Here is a 16,505-nt window from a genome sequence, read left to right as displayed (position 1 = left end):
CCAGGCTGGACTCCCTGGTTTCCCTGTCAGGAGCTATGTTCAGAAACCTAGGGGTACTAACCTAGGAACAAAGTTGTGCCTCATGAAGAAAGCTGGACAGGGGATCTCCTTAGGTACCTCATCACCCATCATCATCATATTATCCTCAAACCAGCTAAGACTGCCGCCAGATCTCCTGGGCTGGTTCCCTGCAGACTCGCTAAAGGACCTTCACTCTCTTGTGTTCAAGATGTGAGGCCTAGCTATGTTGTGATGACAGTAGTGATGCTAGCAGTGATGGAAGTGGGCTAGTGGGGCATCTGGGATATGGACACGGGGAAGTGAACTGATTGCACCATCCCTGTTAGGAATGGGCTGTCCCCGGACACTTCCCATTCTCCTCCCACAGATCTACAGGGTTGTATCCAGCCTGATGATTTGGACTTATTATTTTTCATGGGCCAAAATAAAATGAAGGCCACCCTGTGTGAATCCTTGATTTCTTTTTGCCATGACAGGAGAAAGCCAAGGCCGAAGGACTTTGGAACCTTTTTCTACCCCTGGAGACTGATCCCGAGAAGAAATATGGAGCAGGGCTGACCAACATGGAGTACGCACATTTGTGTGAGGTCATGGGCACGTCTCTGTATGCTCCCGAGGTACCTTCTTTACTGTCTTCCTCAGCATGGGAGAAAATGCTTGTCCTCCAGAGAGTTCAGCCATCCTCCTGGGCTGATGGGGTTCCCTGCAGCAGCACTGGACTCGGGAGCTCTGACGCACACTCAGACTTCTTAGGAGTAAAGACACTGCAGGCAGGTGGCTGGAGCCAGAGCAGGAAAGGAGCCAGGGGTGGTGTCTTCTCAGGAAGTTAGGGCCTGGCTGAGCACAGCCTGGCGGCTGGCTTCTGTGGAGCCTCAATCCAACAGCTCCAATCTACTTTCTCTCCCCGGGGAGCTCTGAAGTTGAGCTTCAGGGGCCTCTGAGCTACTGTATTCAGAATGTTGTGGGTCTTTGCATTTCCTTGGGGAGAGGAAGGACTTTCCTGATGGTGTCAGAGGATCTATGACATGAAAGAGTCCATGCTTCTGAGATGTTTGAATTTTAAATATGGAAGTGAAAGTCACTCTTATGATTTTTCTTCGTTCTAGATTTTTAACTGTTCTGCTCCAGACACAGGGAACATGGAGCTTCTGGTTCGATACGGCACCGAGGAGCAGAAGGCCCGCTGGTTGGTTCCATTGCTGGAAGGAAAGGCTCGCTCCTGTTTCGCTATGACTGAGCCCCAGGTACCTACTTTGAGTCACCCACAGGCGCTCCTCATCAGGCCAGACCCTTACCCAGCCCCATCGGGCTCTGCCATCAGGGACCTCGGGACCCTTGCCAGCTCTAATCAGAATGTGCTCTCACTCAGGTCGCCTCCTCAGATGCCACCAGCATTGAGTCTTCCATCCGAGAGGAAGATGGCTTCTACGTCATCAATGGTCACAAGTGGTGGATCACAGGTATTTGGCCTGAAATTCATTTTTCAATCAGGTTTATGTGGGTCTTCCCTGATAAGCATGTCTTCTCTGCCCTGCTGTTGTCTGAGAAACTGTGGGAGGGACTAGCTTCATTTCCAGTTAACACAAAAGAGATTCTGTCTCTGTTCCCAGAAGAGGCAGCAAACCCTGAGAGAACCAAAGGTTCTATATGGACTCCAGGTGACCCCACATGTGACAGTTCCAAGAATCTCTCCTCCACTCCCCACTCTCTTCATTCTGCTGTGGGCATCTCGCTTTAGACAGGCCGGAGGTCACTTCCTCAATGGTGCCCCCTCTTGTGAGGTCAGCTGTGCTATAGCAGAAGGGCTGGTGATAATCCTATCGTTCACTAGGCTTTAACTCTCCACGGCCCGTGGTGCATGCCGTGGGGGACCTCCCCTCACTGAGTCTCCACCCTTCCCCAGAAGGTCTGTGGTATTATCCCCACTTCACAGAGAAGGAAACCAGGATGGAGAAGTGACTTGAGTCACTGCCCAAGGTACTAGCCCCCCTATTGGCAAGTAGGGAACCACCCAGAGTTCAAGGCTGGCCTGACTCTGAAGCCTGTGCCCAAAGCCAGCATGTTTCCACCTTCTGTGGGAACAAAGCAGAACAGGCTGCCACTGATAAAGTAGCAGTTTTCAGACTCTTGTCTCCAAATTATATTTTCAACCCAATGTGCTTTACAAATTAACTGTTCTTAGGATGTTGGATTCCTTCCTCACTGGGACAGAAACCAATTGCTCTTATTGCTGGTCAAAGGGCTGCATGTCCTCATCTGATCACGTGACATCTTAAAGGGTCCCATCTGCTCGCTGACTTCAGCTTTTCTGGGCCAGGACTGAGTGTTTAAGGAGAGCTGATGGCCCTGGTGTCAGATGATGTGGGTCTGTCTCTCTGCTTTCTTGGCAGGCATCCTGGATCCTCGCTGCCAGCTCTGCGTGTTTATGGGAAAAACAGACCCACATGCCCCACGCCACCAGCAGCAGTCCATACTCTTGGTTCCCATGGATACTCCAGGGATAAAAATCATCCGGCCACTGACAGTGTATGGGCTGGAGGACGCACCAGGTTGGCCTCTTGAGAACAGCTCGCTTCTCTGTGTGGGTCTGGGTCTGGGGAAAAGTCTTTGGGTAACCCTTGCTCCAATGCAAAAGTAACACCTGGATGAGTCTGAGGACATTTGGAAGGCCACGTGCTCCTGCATTTCAGTTCATGAGTATCAACCATGTAGGCAAGGTTCAGACAGGCATTCATCTGTTGTTTTTTTTTTTCTCTTTTAATCATAGAAGACAAGCAGGAGTCTAGGAGGTAAGAAGGCCACAGAGAATGGAGGCAAGAAGCGGCCTTCAGACCTTCTCTTCTAGACCTCAGTGTGGAGAGCTGATTTCCCAGCTTAAAAGGTCCTCTCACAGGGGCTCTTTCTGCTGATTTTGTCCACGTTTTGACTTCAGAGTTCCCATATGGTCAATACACTGGTAGAGTCACAATACTGCTAGGGACTTCCAGTTTAAGTTAGAGTTACTTTTTTTTTTTAAGATTTCTTTATTTTTGATTGTACCTGGTCTTCATAGTTGCCTTCAGGCTTTCCTCAGTGGCGGTGAGCAGAGGCTGCTCCTCATCATGGTGTGTGGGCTTCTCATTTCGGTGGCTTCTCTTATTGTAGAGTGTAGGCTCTAGGTGCACAGGCTTCAGTAGCTGTGATTGGGGCGCTAGAGTGCAGACTCAGTAGTTGTGGTGCATGGATGTAGTTGCCTCGAGGCATTTGGGATCCTCCCAGATAAGGGGTTGAACCCATGTCCCCTGTTTTGGCAGGTGGATTCTTAACCACTAGACCACCAGGAAATCCCTAGAGTTATGTTTTAGAAAAGAAATGCCAAACTATTCATTTGTTATCGTGTAAATGAGTGACTTATTTTCTATTTTTAATAGGCTCCATTTTGTTCTCCTACACTGTTCAACCACGTTCCTGTTGGAAGACTACAAAAGGGCAGGGATATTGCCTCAGATGAGATAAACACATCCAAGAAAAATGTGTAGGCAGATCACTCGGAGTACCCTTTCTGTCTTTCAGGTGGCCACGGTGAAGTCCTGTTTGAGCAGGTGCGCGTGCCCAAAGAGAACATCATCCTGGGCCCTGGCCGGGGCTTTGAGATCGCCCAGGGCCGACTGGGTCCCGGCAGGATCCATCACTGCATGCGGCTGATTGGCTGCTCAGAGAGGGCGCTGGCGCTCATGAAGGCCCGAGTAAGTACTTCCCTTTGCGCCTGTCTCTGGACCAGAACGACCCATCTGTCTTCCTCTCAGACTTCTAATCCTAACTGTTTCCTGTCAAGGTGACCAGAAGGAAAAGGCCAAGCTCTGTGACAGCAGAGGGCAAGGTTGCAAGTCCACAGGGTCATGGTCTACTGATGACCATTTCTTCTATTAGTTCATCTTTAAAAATTAGGTAATAGAGAGAACTTGGGGTTCTAGCATCCAGCCCTGCACCATCCTCCTCCCCAAGCACATTTAAAACTTTATTCTTCCGTGACCCCTCAAAGGTTGCAAGTCCACACAAATGAAAGTTCTTACTGGCAATGGTAATTCAAATCAGTGATACCAATTTTGCAAAGAAAACTGAAGGAATCTTTGAGCCCCCAAAATATCTCACAAGATACTGTCCAAAGAACAGAGATAGTCATGTGTGCATAGGTCACTGAGCAAATCTGATATTCACACCCTTTTACTGTCCAATTTCTTTGTTTTGTGTTTTTGTTTTTAGGTTTTTTTTTTTTTAATTTTAAAGAAAATGCTCCCTTTAAGGGCTCAGGTATAGTATCTAGTCTCATCCTGCAGAGCAGCTTAAGTGTACATGCCAGAAGTCTTAGAAGGTGCCAAGTATTGATGTGGCCATCCCACTCATAGGACCTGATCATAAGGAGTAGTTAGATTTGATACTAGGAGGTTCACCACAACCATGATTATAATACTTTGAAACAACCTGTGAGGCTAACAAGTAGAGCTTGGTCAGATAACCCTGGTTATGGACATGCAGTGAAATTCCAAAGCAATGCTGTAGAAATCTGTTTCTTAATATATGTAAAGAGATAACCCTTAATGAAAAAAAAGCAGGCTACAAAAGCATTATAAAGGATATGATTCCATTTTTTTGTTAAAAAAATACATATGTTTGTTTATGCATACGGAGAAGTATCCAAAATTTAAAGTGTGACTAGATGATGGAATACCATATTGTTTGTGTTGTGGTTTTTCTTTTTTTTTTTTTTTTTTGGTCTGAAAATGTATACTTTTCTGCCATTAGTAATATAATTGGTGTCATTATCTGTTTTTAGTTAAAAAGTGGGGCAGAGAAAAGATCCCTTAAGTTCTTCTGATTGATTGTAGTTTTCAGACTCTAGAATCCCCATTGCAATAACAGTTGTCCACAAGAGGGCTCTGGCATCCAGACTTTGCCCCTGAGAGTTCCTCAGGATGTGAAGCAGGCCCTGCTGTCAGCATAGGGCGCCCTCCTGGCCTGTGTGAGGTGCCCACAGTCACTGCCTGGTTACCAGAGTAGTCCTGGGCCACAGGCAACTCAGACCAAGCTCTGTCCTGCTTGGAGGCCAGGCCTGCCCAGATGGGGCAGAAGGGCTGGAGTAAAGGGGTTCCTGGAGATAATTTGTGCAGCCACCACATTGTCTAGCTTGCCCCACGCCCCCGCCCTCTCCTGTGCTTCCACCCTCTCCTCTGCAGAGCAGCATCCATGCCTCCCATCCTGTCTCCTGTGTCCACAGGCGAAGTCCCGCGTGGCCTTTGGGAAGCCCCTTGTAGAGCAGGGCACTGTCCTGGCAGACATTGCCCTATCCCGTGTGGAGATCGAGCAGGCCCGGCTGCTGGTTCTGAAAGCTGCCCACGTCATGGACGTGGCGGGAAATAAGGTAGGAGGCTGAGGGACCTCACAGAGAACAGGTCCTGAGGACACGGTGAGGGATGCCAGCCCGGAAATCTAGATGCTGACTCTTCCCTCCCCACTCAGCAAACCACAGAGAAAATGCTTGGCTCCTTGACATAAATAACTTTGCTTCAACTCTCCTTGGAACTGCCTGGCAGCTTTTCAAAAACGGAAAAGGTACAATAAAGAGGACTGACCTTTCTGTTTTACTGACCCAGTGACCATCTGTCAGCAGGCCTGACAGGGCCATATGGCCCCGGTCTGAGCTACAGACCTGCCTGGTCTTCCAGGCATCAGGCAAAATGAGAATAAGCCAGGGAGTTAACCAGAAAAGCTTATTTTCAACGTGACATTATTCCTTAAATGGCTCTTTCTGAGTGCCTCCTAACACCAGGCATGATGCCATGTCAATCCCTGCCTTCTCCATCTCTCTACTGGGTCTCTAACCCTTAGCTGAGAGGCCTCGGTAGCAGGGGGTGACCCAGGCTCAAGTTCCTGGTTTCTTGGTCATCTAGTGCCAGGTATGAGGGCTCTTAGGAGCTTTGATTGAAATCCCAAACTCAGGGAAGATGCTTGTACTTCAATTCCCCAGAGTCCTGGCTGGCCTTATGCCACCTTTCCTTTGGAAACAGAGCTGGTCGTGACCCCAGATGAGGCTCAGGCCAGTCCCCACTCTGCATTGAGTGTGCGGTGATGCTGCCTGTCACCTGGGAAGATGCCCCTTGTCTTTCCTTGACAAGGCAGCTTCCCCCACCACACAGCATCCTAAGTCACTTTCCTTGTCACCCACCCTGCCTCTCCACCCATTGGTGCTGGGTAGGGTCCATGCACCAGGCAAGGCTTGTGGTCCAGCAGGAGCTCAGATCTCTGTTCGGAGCTGCTGTTTCTACTCCCTGTGAAACTGATCAGTCTTCCACGTATTCCACCCTGGGGTCTTGCCCTCCTCACCGTAGTTCCTCTTCCTTGTAGGCTGCAGCTCTGGATATTGCCATGATTAAAATGGTGGCCCCATCCATGGCTTCCCGAGTGATTGATCGTGCTATTCAGGTGAGTACAGATGATGGATCGCTGGTTCTTCTGAATCATTCACAAGATTCAGAATTCCTCTCCTTTAGCTGCCCAACCCCCTATAAACTAATAACAGCCCTTTGTTGCACACCCCCCATACATGACTGTCCTTTTCCTCCTCAGGTACAACCCTATGAGGGGTCCTATTCCTGCTTCCATTTTGAATACATGGAAGCAGAAGCACAGGAAAGTGATTTGTCCAAGGTCACTCAGCTTGCAAGGAGCTGAGCTCAGATTTTGGGGAACCTAGGTCCTTCTTACACCAGGCCCAGCCTTCTAACCACATAGAGATGCCTCCTTCCCAAATCTCAATCCATGGCCCCTGGAGAGGGACTTCCCAACAGCAGAAGTCACCTAGCAGAGCAGACCTGGGGAACCTGGTGTCCCTGGGATGGCTAGTGAGGCCCCATTTGGAGTCTTCCAGAACGCTTGCAGTGTGGCTGTTCTGAGCTGTCCTCACATCTTAGGAGCAGGGCTAAGGGCTAAGGGTTCGTGGGGCTCTCAGGGATGAGGGCTCACCCAGGGCTTCCTCCCCTCCTGCCCTGTGTCTGCCAGGCCTTCGGAGCAGCAGGGCTGAGCAGCGACCACCCACTGGCTCAGTTCTTCACTGGGGCCCGAGCCCTGCGCTTTGCTGATGGCCCTGATGAGGTGCACCGAGCAGCAGTGGCCAAGATGGAGCTGAAGCACCGCAGTTAGACCTGCAGGAGCCAGATCATCCCCACCAGGCTTGTTGTGCCCAAATGTTTAAATGACGTGCTTTGAAAGGCCTGGTGTGTGTGCTCCATGCACCCTGCCTGGCAGCTCTGTCCTGGGACCCTTGCGAACTCAGCCTTGGTGGGTCCTCACAGAACACACTTCTGTAAGAAGCCTGGAGTTGCCTGTTTCAGGCAAGGAGGAAGAGGAGTAACCAAGAGCTGAGTGGGTTTTGGCACAGAGCCTGAAGAGGTGGTCTTTAGGCCAGGAGCTGGATGGGCAGCTGGGCCCCTTCTCTCTGGCTGTGGTATGCAAAGGCTCTGGGCATCTGCATGAGTATTAGGAGACCTACTGGGCCTGTGGTTGCTCCCAATACAGGGCCTGCTGCTTTGTCCCTCCCCACCGCTTCTCCCAGCTGATGGCTGCAGCCTACAAACCTGGGGTAGAACTCCTGGGAAAAAGGAATGTAACCCAAATCATGAAGCCACTGCCGTCTAATTTTCTTTCTTTGAATATCCAAAACACAGAACACTGAAATGTTAATTTAGAAAGAAACTTTGGAAACATGAAAGAATAAGAATGTATTCTTCAGAGACATCATGAATGCTCTATATCTTATAAAAAGAATGGAGAATGAAGGCTATCACTTCAACCCCTGTTTCAGTAATGTCAGTTGCCTCCGCATATTTGAGTTTACACAAGATCCTGCCCAGTGCATCAGCCTACCTGTACACATGGAGGGCAAAGACGCAATGACCCATAGTAGGTCTCAAATCAGCCACCTCAATGCTACTCATCTAAGGGTCAGCAAAAGACCATGGCATTCTGGTGTGTGAGGGCCATCCTCCATCTGCTCTGTAGTCAGAATATTTGTGGGGAGAGGAGGTGGTGGGCAATATGCCATTACAATCCAGAGAGCAGTACTTTTCCCACAGAGAAAAGTGGACATGCTTGCTCACTTGAGGTCTGAGTTCAAGGAATGGGTGCCCATGAGCCCAGGCAGTGGGTGGAGATAAGCCATTGGCTCTTAGGGCCTGATCTGCTAATCTCATGATCTGGGATGATGTGGCCAACAGCTGCCCATTTCAGGTCAGACCACATGGGCAGGGATCACCCTTCACTGTCTGCTGCCTTGCAGACCTGGCCCCCTCAAGGAACTGCTTTACCAGAGAGAACACCCACCTGCTGCAGTTATAACCTCATGCCTTCAGGGTACCGGGGAGGCATGGGGGGCTTGTGAAAATGCTTCTCAGATGTCCTTGCCTTAGTGGTCTGGGGAGGCAGGCCCTCCTCTACTGCTTGTTGCTCACAAAGATAGTTAAATTCAACTCCTCCCCCACAATGAACTGCTATCACAACACCAGCCGCACTGCCAAACAACCTTTTGAAAACTGTGGCAGGGTTCTAGCAGCCTGAATTCTTGCTTTGAGTCTTAGTAAGGAGGGGTTTGAAAAAGGAAGTGCTCTGGCACGTGTATCACGTGACCCTCAGGTTTCTCTCATGGCCTCAGAAGTTAACCTTGCTTGTTAACTAGTGCAGCTGCAGGGATGAAAATAGAAACTGTGGGGCGACTGCACATCTCCCTCAGGTTCTGTGGGGAAAGAGGAAGCCCTGGGTGGGACAGTGAGCATGCTTAAAGGATGTGACTCACAGAGATGCGGCCGCCAGGAGCCCCTCATCCAGGATCTCCCATCCTGTGAAATAATTCCACTCACCACTGTCAACTGTACCCTTCCTCTTAGCTGGGCACTAGTCTAGGCCCTGGGGAATGTGCAGGAGAACAAACTGGCCCAGTTGCTGACACCAGGGGGCCCTTGGCCCCTTGACCCCCTGGTGCCGTGAAGGCATGTGGTTGTAACTGCCCCAGGTGGGTGTTCTCTCAAGTAGGGGATGGTGGCGAGTACCTGAGATGGTGGTGGGTGATGTGGGTGCTCTAATAGGCACTGCTAGAGGGTGGGAGCTGGGGGCTCAGAAAGGGAAAACTCATTCCAGAAGAGGCATTTGAGTAAGACCTGCATGCTAAGAATGGGCAAGGGTGCTTCAGAAGAAGGAACAGCAGATGCAGAGGCCCTGCAGGGCAGCCCAGTGTGTCTGGGTGTTGAATACCAGAAGGTAGAAGGTGCCGGGCCATGTGAGACCTCGGGGCCTTTGGTGGGAGTTTGGTGTTGATTCTAAACTTGACAAAACAGTAAGTTTAGGTCTTAATGTGACACTTTGATTTGAGTTTTTAAAAGCTGCCTCTGCTCTCCAAAGTTCACCAGGATAAAGAAGGAATAAGGGAAGATTAGAGCTGGTTCAAAATTCCATATTGCTGCAGAGGGCTGCAAAAAAACCACCCACAAAGTTAAAATTAAAAAAAAAAGAAGGAAAGGTGGAGGATGAGGGGCAGGGGTTTTAATGAGTTATGAGCAAAAAATCTGAAGAATAAAGGAAATTTAACCTGGTCTTTCTCTCTCTTTTTTCCCCTACCTTCAGCAAACAGTTGGCATTTCTGGTTGGCCAAATGTGCTAACTAACGTGGTGCCGTGACAGCATTCTGCTTCTCTGGAGTAGGAGTCTGTGTATGGTTGTAGATGCATGCTTGGGCATGAACAAGCTTAGCGGGTGACGAGGGTGCCTGACCAGCTTTATTTGTGGCACACTTAATCTCTTGCCACCATCTCTATGTGGCTGGGTCTGCCTTCTTATTAGCCTGTCTTGGGTATGGGAAAAAAATGTCATAACATACAATGATTTTTTCTCACATTGACTTTCTGTCTCAAAGCAATTGAACACACAATTCCTCTGCTCATCTCTTGGCATCAGAGGCTAGATTCCCATTGGACTGAACCCTCCCCCGTGGCCCCATGACAGTTGCAGGGCTCAGGGTTCCATCTAGAATGCCAGCTGTGATGGGGTGTTTAGCCTTCTCTTCCCATTCTCCCCCACCTCATGCTCCCTGCAGTTACGTGTGGTCCTGGCATCCACAGCTGCCTGTGTTCCTCCCAGCCCTGATTTCATATACTATCAGATAATTCCAGAATAATCCTAGAAAGGCTGTAAGAAAGAGACTGGATTCCAGAGAACTCCTCTGGTTGGGGCCCCTTTAGGGGAATGTCACTGGAAGTGATGTTGAAAGAATAGGCTCCTGCATTCTCTGCCAGCATTCCCATTCCAGAGTCCCCAGTGTTCGTCTGGGAGGCCAGGGCTGTGCTGCTGCTGGCCTCTCCGTAGTCACAGGGAAATGGGGGGGGGGAGGGGGCAAGCCCAGAGCTGAAGCTTTGGTTGAGCATCTCTGGGATTTCTGGATCAGTATTTATACTGCCCTCCATGGTGCCATGAGGCTACAGCCCTCTCGCCATCATTGAACTTGCCAATGCATGTAAGCATCACAGCAGAAAGACGGGAGAGTCCCAGGCTCCAGCAACCAGGGGTCCAAACCTGTGACCATCTATTGGACAAATACTCTGGGAGCAGAGTTCTTTTAATCAAGATGGCTGAATAGATAAATGATTTCAGGGAATTTTTATCAGTATTAGATAGATAACCTAGCGGTAAAGAGCTGTCACAGAAAAACATAGACACTAAAGTGTTAAGGACAAATATTAATTAGTTATACTCTACTGCAGTAAGAATGAGGCCCCAGCATGAACTGACCTCAGCTTCCATTTGTACAGGGGGCATCTTAGGGAGAGAATGAAAGCAGGGAGGGTCAATGGCGGGGTTTACACAGGGAAATTCCTGCTAAATCAACAGAAAGTGAGAAGGTGGAGGGCACCAGTCCACATGATATTTATCTGGGTTTGCTAACTGGCACTTAAAGAAGCTAGGCTCCTAACGTCCCACAGAGAAAGGAAGGCAGGGTCCTATCTTGAAACACTGGCTGGAATAAACTGGCAGTAACTCCTGGGAGCCTTGAGTTTCCTCAGGCAGGCACATTCGCCAGGCTCCAGCCATCCTAGGGATGTGGCCTTGAGCTGCTAGAAACTATTAGTGTCTGTTCAGGTCTTCAGATGTGGTGGGGGTGGACCACATCATTCATACTGAGAGTCTATAGTTTTTGTCGGCCCAGTCAGCAAGAGTGCTTAGAGAAGCGTAGCAAGAGTCTAGTCAGGGAGAGGCTCATTGTCAGTTATGCTTCTGGATTCAAGTGACCCTGGGTTTCAACCCTGCCTCTGTGACAGATGAGCTGGGTGATGACAGAGAAGATATTTTCATCTCACAGAGTTGGTTTTCCCATTTGGAAAATGGGAGAGAACAGCAATCCTTCCTAGGACTGTTTGAAGGTAAAATGAGCTGACTCATGAAGATTAAACATGAAGCCTGTAGTACATGCCAGGGTGTCATGTGGCTGGATTCTGGAGGGGGCTAAAAGGAGGCTATCTCAACTTGAGATACAGGCCTGTGGGGGTCCCGCACGACTAAGCACGGCTGGACCAGCCACGGCTATAGCTCTCCCACAGGCTAACGTGCAGAGGAGTGAACCTGGGGATCTGGTTTAGTGCCAAGTGTGACTCAGCAGACCTGTCTTCCTAATGTGCTAACAGTTACTGCTGTTTGCTTGGGGACCCCATCTGGAGAAGCAGAGTGAGGAGAATGGCTAGACTCCCCTAACTTCATCACGTGGATACAGTAATAGTTACTAGGTATGAGCTAATGCTAGTGGTAAAAAACATGCCTCCCAATGTAGGAGACGCGAGAGACAGGAGTTCAATCCCTGGGTTGGGAAAATCCCGTGGAGGAGGGCCTGGCAACCCATTCCAGTATTCTTGCCTGGGAAATCCCATGGGCAGAGGAGTCTGGTGGGCTACAGTCCATAGAGTCGTAGAGTCGGACATGACTGACGCGACTTAGCACAGCACTTTTAGTACCTACCAGGTGCCAAGAACTGCACATCTCAACAACTGGCAAATAATTTTTTCTGCCCATTTTAGAGGTGAGGAGACTGGGGTTCAAAGAGGTTTAATGACTTGCCTAAGATCACATAGCTAGTCAGTGAATTCAAACCTAAATCACAAGACTGCAGAGCTCTTTCCACTCAGAGGCATGGACTTTTACCATCTCTGAGAGGCTTCCTGAGAGGTGCTGGCTGCCTCACCTGGGGGAGGAGGAAGAAGAAAAAGCAGCCCCAGGCAGCCAACGAGAACATGTCCTGCCATGAATAAAGTATGTGAGTCTGTTTCCAAAGCTGGGGAATCTTGGGGATACCTCCTTACTGCCTAGGGGGCAGCCCCTGTGGGAACATCTGCGTTAGGGCTGAAGGTAGGGCATGGAGTGCTGGTGGCCTGTCATCAGAGTGTGTGTGTACGTGTGTGTGCATGTGTGCACGTACGAGAATAAAGAGGGCAGCCTATGCCCAGGCTGGGCCACTGTTTTTCCTTTGGCTCCTGAGAGAATGTCTTCTTATGTAACTATTGCTCTGAATTACTCCCCTCCCCCCATGCACAGTTTGCAAAACAGAAAACTCCCTCCATTTGATAGTGTCAGTGTCCCAGCATTGGGACTATACAACCAAATATCTAAAATCTCACCATTCAGTGACCCTGAAGGACATCTCAGTTACCACTGTTTTTAGAGAACAGGTGGAACTAGATTTTTTCCAACCTGAAAAGACACTGTTGGGCCCCAACAATAAAATGCTTTGGAATATTTCAAAGCTAAGACTTTGTGTAACTTCTTAGAGGAAGTGAATGACTGTTTCTTACCCAGTTTGGAGCTTCTCCCGGTGATCTCGGCATGGTGGGAGGATAATATTTATTTACGTCAAAGTGTTCACATCTCTTCCTTCTGTAGCATCCTCAAAAGATGTTATATTTTGCTTGCTTAGATCCTCTCCCTGCTTCATTCCTCTTCCCTCTAAGGATACTTTGCTTTTGTCAGTTTCATTCCTGGCAGTGAGTCCACACAGACAAGGGGCAATAGAGAGTAATAAAGTTGGACCTAGAGGCAAAGATAACAAAAAAAATCAGAACAAAGACTTACAGAAGTGCAAGAAAACATATTGAAAGTAAAGTGGAAGAAAGAAAAGAGTCAACACATTATCAGGGAGAAATCTAGGTTGAAAGTTAAATTGTACTTAATGTCTTGGACAGACTGAGCCCCATGGAGTCACAAATATATTAGGGTTTCAGCACATGCAGTTAATCTTGGGCTGCAGTGTATGGTTGACCTTGAACTGAAAACGGGTGAAAGCAGCTAAGAGAAGCTAGTGTGATTATTGAAGACTTCCTCAGAAGATGGGGTTTGGGCTGAATCTTGGTAGGAAAGATTTCCTTAAGCAGAGATAGTTGGATGGGCCTGGGGAAGAAGGGCCCTTAAAACTACAGGGCCAGGGTGAGCACCACAGATGAACAAACCAGAATAAAAGAACCTGTGACCCAACATGTGTGCTAAACTGATACACACAACTGTGCACACCAGTGGGAACCCAAGCATGACCTCGTATAGGCCTGTAATTTAAATGAGTGAAAGTAAGGTCCTGTCTAAGATCACACAGCTGGTTGGTGCCTGGATCCCATTTTCAGTTTCTTTCCATTTTAATACTGTTTTTCTTCTTTTAGACAAAAAGCCACAGAGTGGATGACTTTCAGATATGCTAAAAACTCATCCCCTGGAATGAGGAAAGTCTGATGCCACTAACAATGTTTATTATTAACGGAAGGGAATGCCTGTTTATCTGGATCTGTGAAAAACTGCCCTTAGGGATCATGTCTAATTTTATTTGAACTAACTTTAAAATTAGAGCACAATACTAGTTTTATTATCATCTTTTAATCATGTCACAAACAGTAATCCTTCAGCATCAAAGACCAGCAAATCTGGCAGCACAGGCTTTTAATAGAAAAAAAAGGACAAATGTTAATCTGCTTTTGTTTCTGGAGGAGGGTCATTATTCAATGTCAGATCCCTACTGCTAGTTAAATAAAAAATATTTCAGAAGTCAGAATAGATTTTAAAATTTTTATTTCTAAATGTCCTATGAGGACTCATAAAATAAAACAGGCCCCAGATGTTGCCAGTATACTGTATTCACAATCAGAGCTTTTGATTCACTTGGTCTCCCCCTTCCTTTTTAAAAAAATAAATGAATAAATAAAACAGAATGACACAATCCTCTGTGTTGATGGGCTGGCACTTTGCACTAACTCCAACATGGATGGAACATTTGCTTTCTATACTTTTAATTGAGGATACAGAGATGAAAAAAGACTGTGTTCTTGTGGGAAAACTGTCTTCCAAACTCAACCTCTGAAAAGAGCAGTCTTTCTTCTCTCCCAGTTACTGCATTGTATAACCTGAGGCAAAACTACACAACTCTTTGTGCCTTAGTTTCCTCGCTTGTAAAATGGAGATAAAGTGGTAGCTACCTCAAAAGCCTGTTGTGGAGGTGAAATAAACTAATCTAAATAAAAGTAGTGAGGTCAGACGGGCGCGGAGACGCTTCTGGAAGTAACATCGCGATGGCTGCCCAAGGAGAACCCCAAGTTCAGTTCAAACTTGTTTTGGTTGGTGATGGTGGTACTGGAAAAACTACATTCGTGAAGCGTCATCTGACTGGTGAATTTGAGAAGAAGTATGTAGCTACCTTGGGTGTTGAGGTCCATCCTCTTGTGTTCCATACCAACAGAGGACCTATTAAGTTCAATGTATGGATACAGCTGGTCAGGAGAAATTTGGTGGATTGAGAGATGGTTATTATATACAAGCTCAGTGTGCCATTATAATGTTTGACGTAACATCAAGAGTTACTTACAAGAATGTGCCTAACTGGCATAGAGATCTGGTACGAGTGTGTGAGAACATCCCAATTGTGTTGTGTGGCAACAAAGTGGATATTAAGGACAGAAAGGTTAAGGCAAAGTCAATTGTCTTCCACCGAAAGAAGAATCTTCAGTACTATGACATTTCTGCCAAAAGTAACTACAACTTTGAAAAGCCCTTCCTCTGGCTTGCTAGAAAACTGATTGGAGACCCTAACTTGGAGTTTGTCGCCATGCCTGCTCTTGCCCCGCCAGAGGTGGTCATGGACCCAGCCTTGGCAGCACAGTACGAGCACGATTTAGAGGTTGCTCAGACAACTGCTCTCCCGGATGAAGATGATGACCTGTGAGAAAGTGAAGCTGGGGCCCAGCGTCAGAAGTCTAGTTTTATAGGCAACTGTCCTGTGATGTCAGTGGTGCAGCCTGTTTGCCACTTTATTATATAGCTAAGCAGAACATGTGCTTAATCTTTGGATGCTGAAGGAGATGGATGGGCTTTGGAGTGAATGTGGCAGTTAAAAAAAAAAAAAACCTTCATTTTTTGGACCTGCATATTTAGGTGTTTTGGAACACAGTTGTTTCCTCCTTGAGTTTCAAATATAAGACTGCTATAATCACATGACAATATTGAGAGGTGGAATCTTGTTTGTTACTGTCATTCCCATTCCTTTTCATTTAGAATCAGAATAAAGTTGTATTTCAAATATCTAAAAAAAATAAAAGTAGTGAGAGGAGCATCTGGTGCACAGTTACGTACTGCGTGTGCTGACTGTTCTGCTTTGTTGTCTCCATCACTATCATAGCTCTAATAACCTCAAAGATCAACTGGATTGAAGATCTGATGTTCAAGTCATTGGCAGAGAAAGCCCAAAAGATTACATGGAAAAGAAGGCAGGTTGGTCTTAAAGAGCTAGGAAAATTTGGCGCAGAGATTGATGGAGAGAATGACAGCCCTCCCTGAGGCCAAGTTGCAGAGGATCTGCACAAAAATCCTTCATTTTATGAGGTCATTATTGATTGATAGGAAATAGATTTGAATCAAATCCTTTTTGGAGCTTATCATTAAGTAGGCACCCCCAAAAGTAGATGTGAGAGTAGACTTTAAATTCAGGTTTATTTTATTTTGGAAGAGAAGCTCATGTTTTGTTAGTTTGGATTGAATGCAACAAACTAAATCTGAAGAAAAAGAAGATAATATTTTTAAAGCACTTATCACATCCAACCACTGCTCTAAGAAACATACATTATTTCATTTTATCTTAGCAATGCTATGGAATATGTCCTGTTAACCTGTTTTATAGGTGAAGAAAGTGAAGCTAAATGAGATTAATTCACATGGTTGAGGTCACTTAATTAGTAAATGATAGAGCTAGTATTCAAATACAGGTCTGATCCAAAAGCCATTGAAAATGCCACTCTACAACCACACCCATGGGAAAAGACTCCTCATAACTACTTTGGGTAGGTTTACCAGCAACAACCAGGTCTCCAGTGGGCACTTCTTCCTGAATGCTTTCAGACCACTTTTGTAATTTATCTCCAGCTCTGACTTCTGGCTCCTCCAACTGCCTA

The 16,505-nt window shown here is 47.3% G+C and overlaps 1 protein-coding gene and 1 pseudogene across 3 annotated transcripts in view; both read left to right on the top strand.

The window, feature by feature from the left end:
- The window catches only part of LOC102181144 (acyl-CoA dehydrogenase family member 10), a 48,955-nt gene extending 39,317 nt beyond the window's left edge, over positions 1-9,638 (top strand). The window contains exons 14-21 of one of the 2 annotated variants that reach the window (XM_018061233.1): positions 498-638; positions 1,128-1,265; positions 1,391-1,481; positions 2,412-2,570; positions 3,574-3,746; positions 5,276-5,419; positions 6,403-6,480; positions 7,057-9,638. In XM_018061233.1, the coding sequence (XP_017916722.1) occupies positions 498-638; positions 1,128-1,265; positions 1,391-1,481; positions 2,412-2,570; positions 3,574-3,746; positions 5,276-5,419; positions 6,403-6,480; positions 7,057-7,197 (1,065 nt within the window). In that variant the 3' untranslated portion in view covers positions 7,198-9,638. The remainder of the gene's footprint in view (positions 1-497; positions 639-1,127; positions 1,266-1,390; positions 1,482-2,411; positions 2,571-3,573; positions 3,747-5,275; positions 5,420-6,402; positions 6,481-7,056) is intronic. The other variant, XM_018061234.1, reaches the window with a different exon arrangement.
- On the top strand, positions 14,574-15,650 carry LOC108637868 (annotated as a pseudogene). Its single transcript, XR_001919375.1, has one exon. The product of XR_001919375.1 is annotated as a GTP-binding nuclear protein Ran-like (transcript).

The sequence above is a fragment of the Capra hircus genome, chromosome 17 (genome assembly GCF_001704415.2).
Source record: "Capra hircus breed San Clemente chromosome 17, ASM170441v1, whole genome shotgun sequence".
Classification (NCBI taxonomy): Eukaryota; Metazoa; Chordata; class Mammalia; order Artiodactyla; family Bovidae; genus Capra; species Capra hircus.
This window is presented reverse-complemented; position numbering and strand designations above follow the sequence as displayed.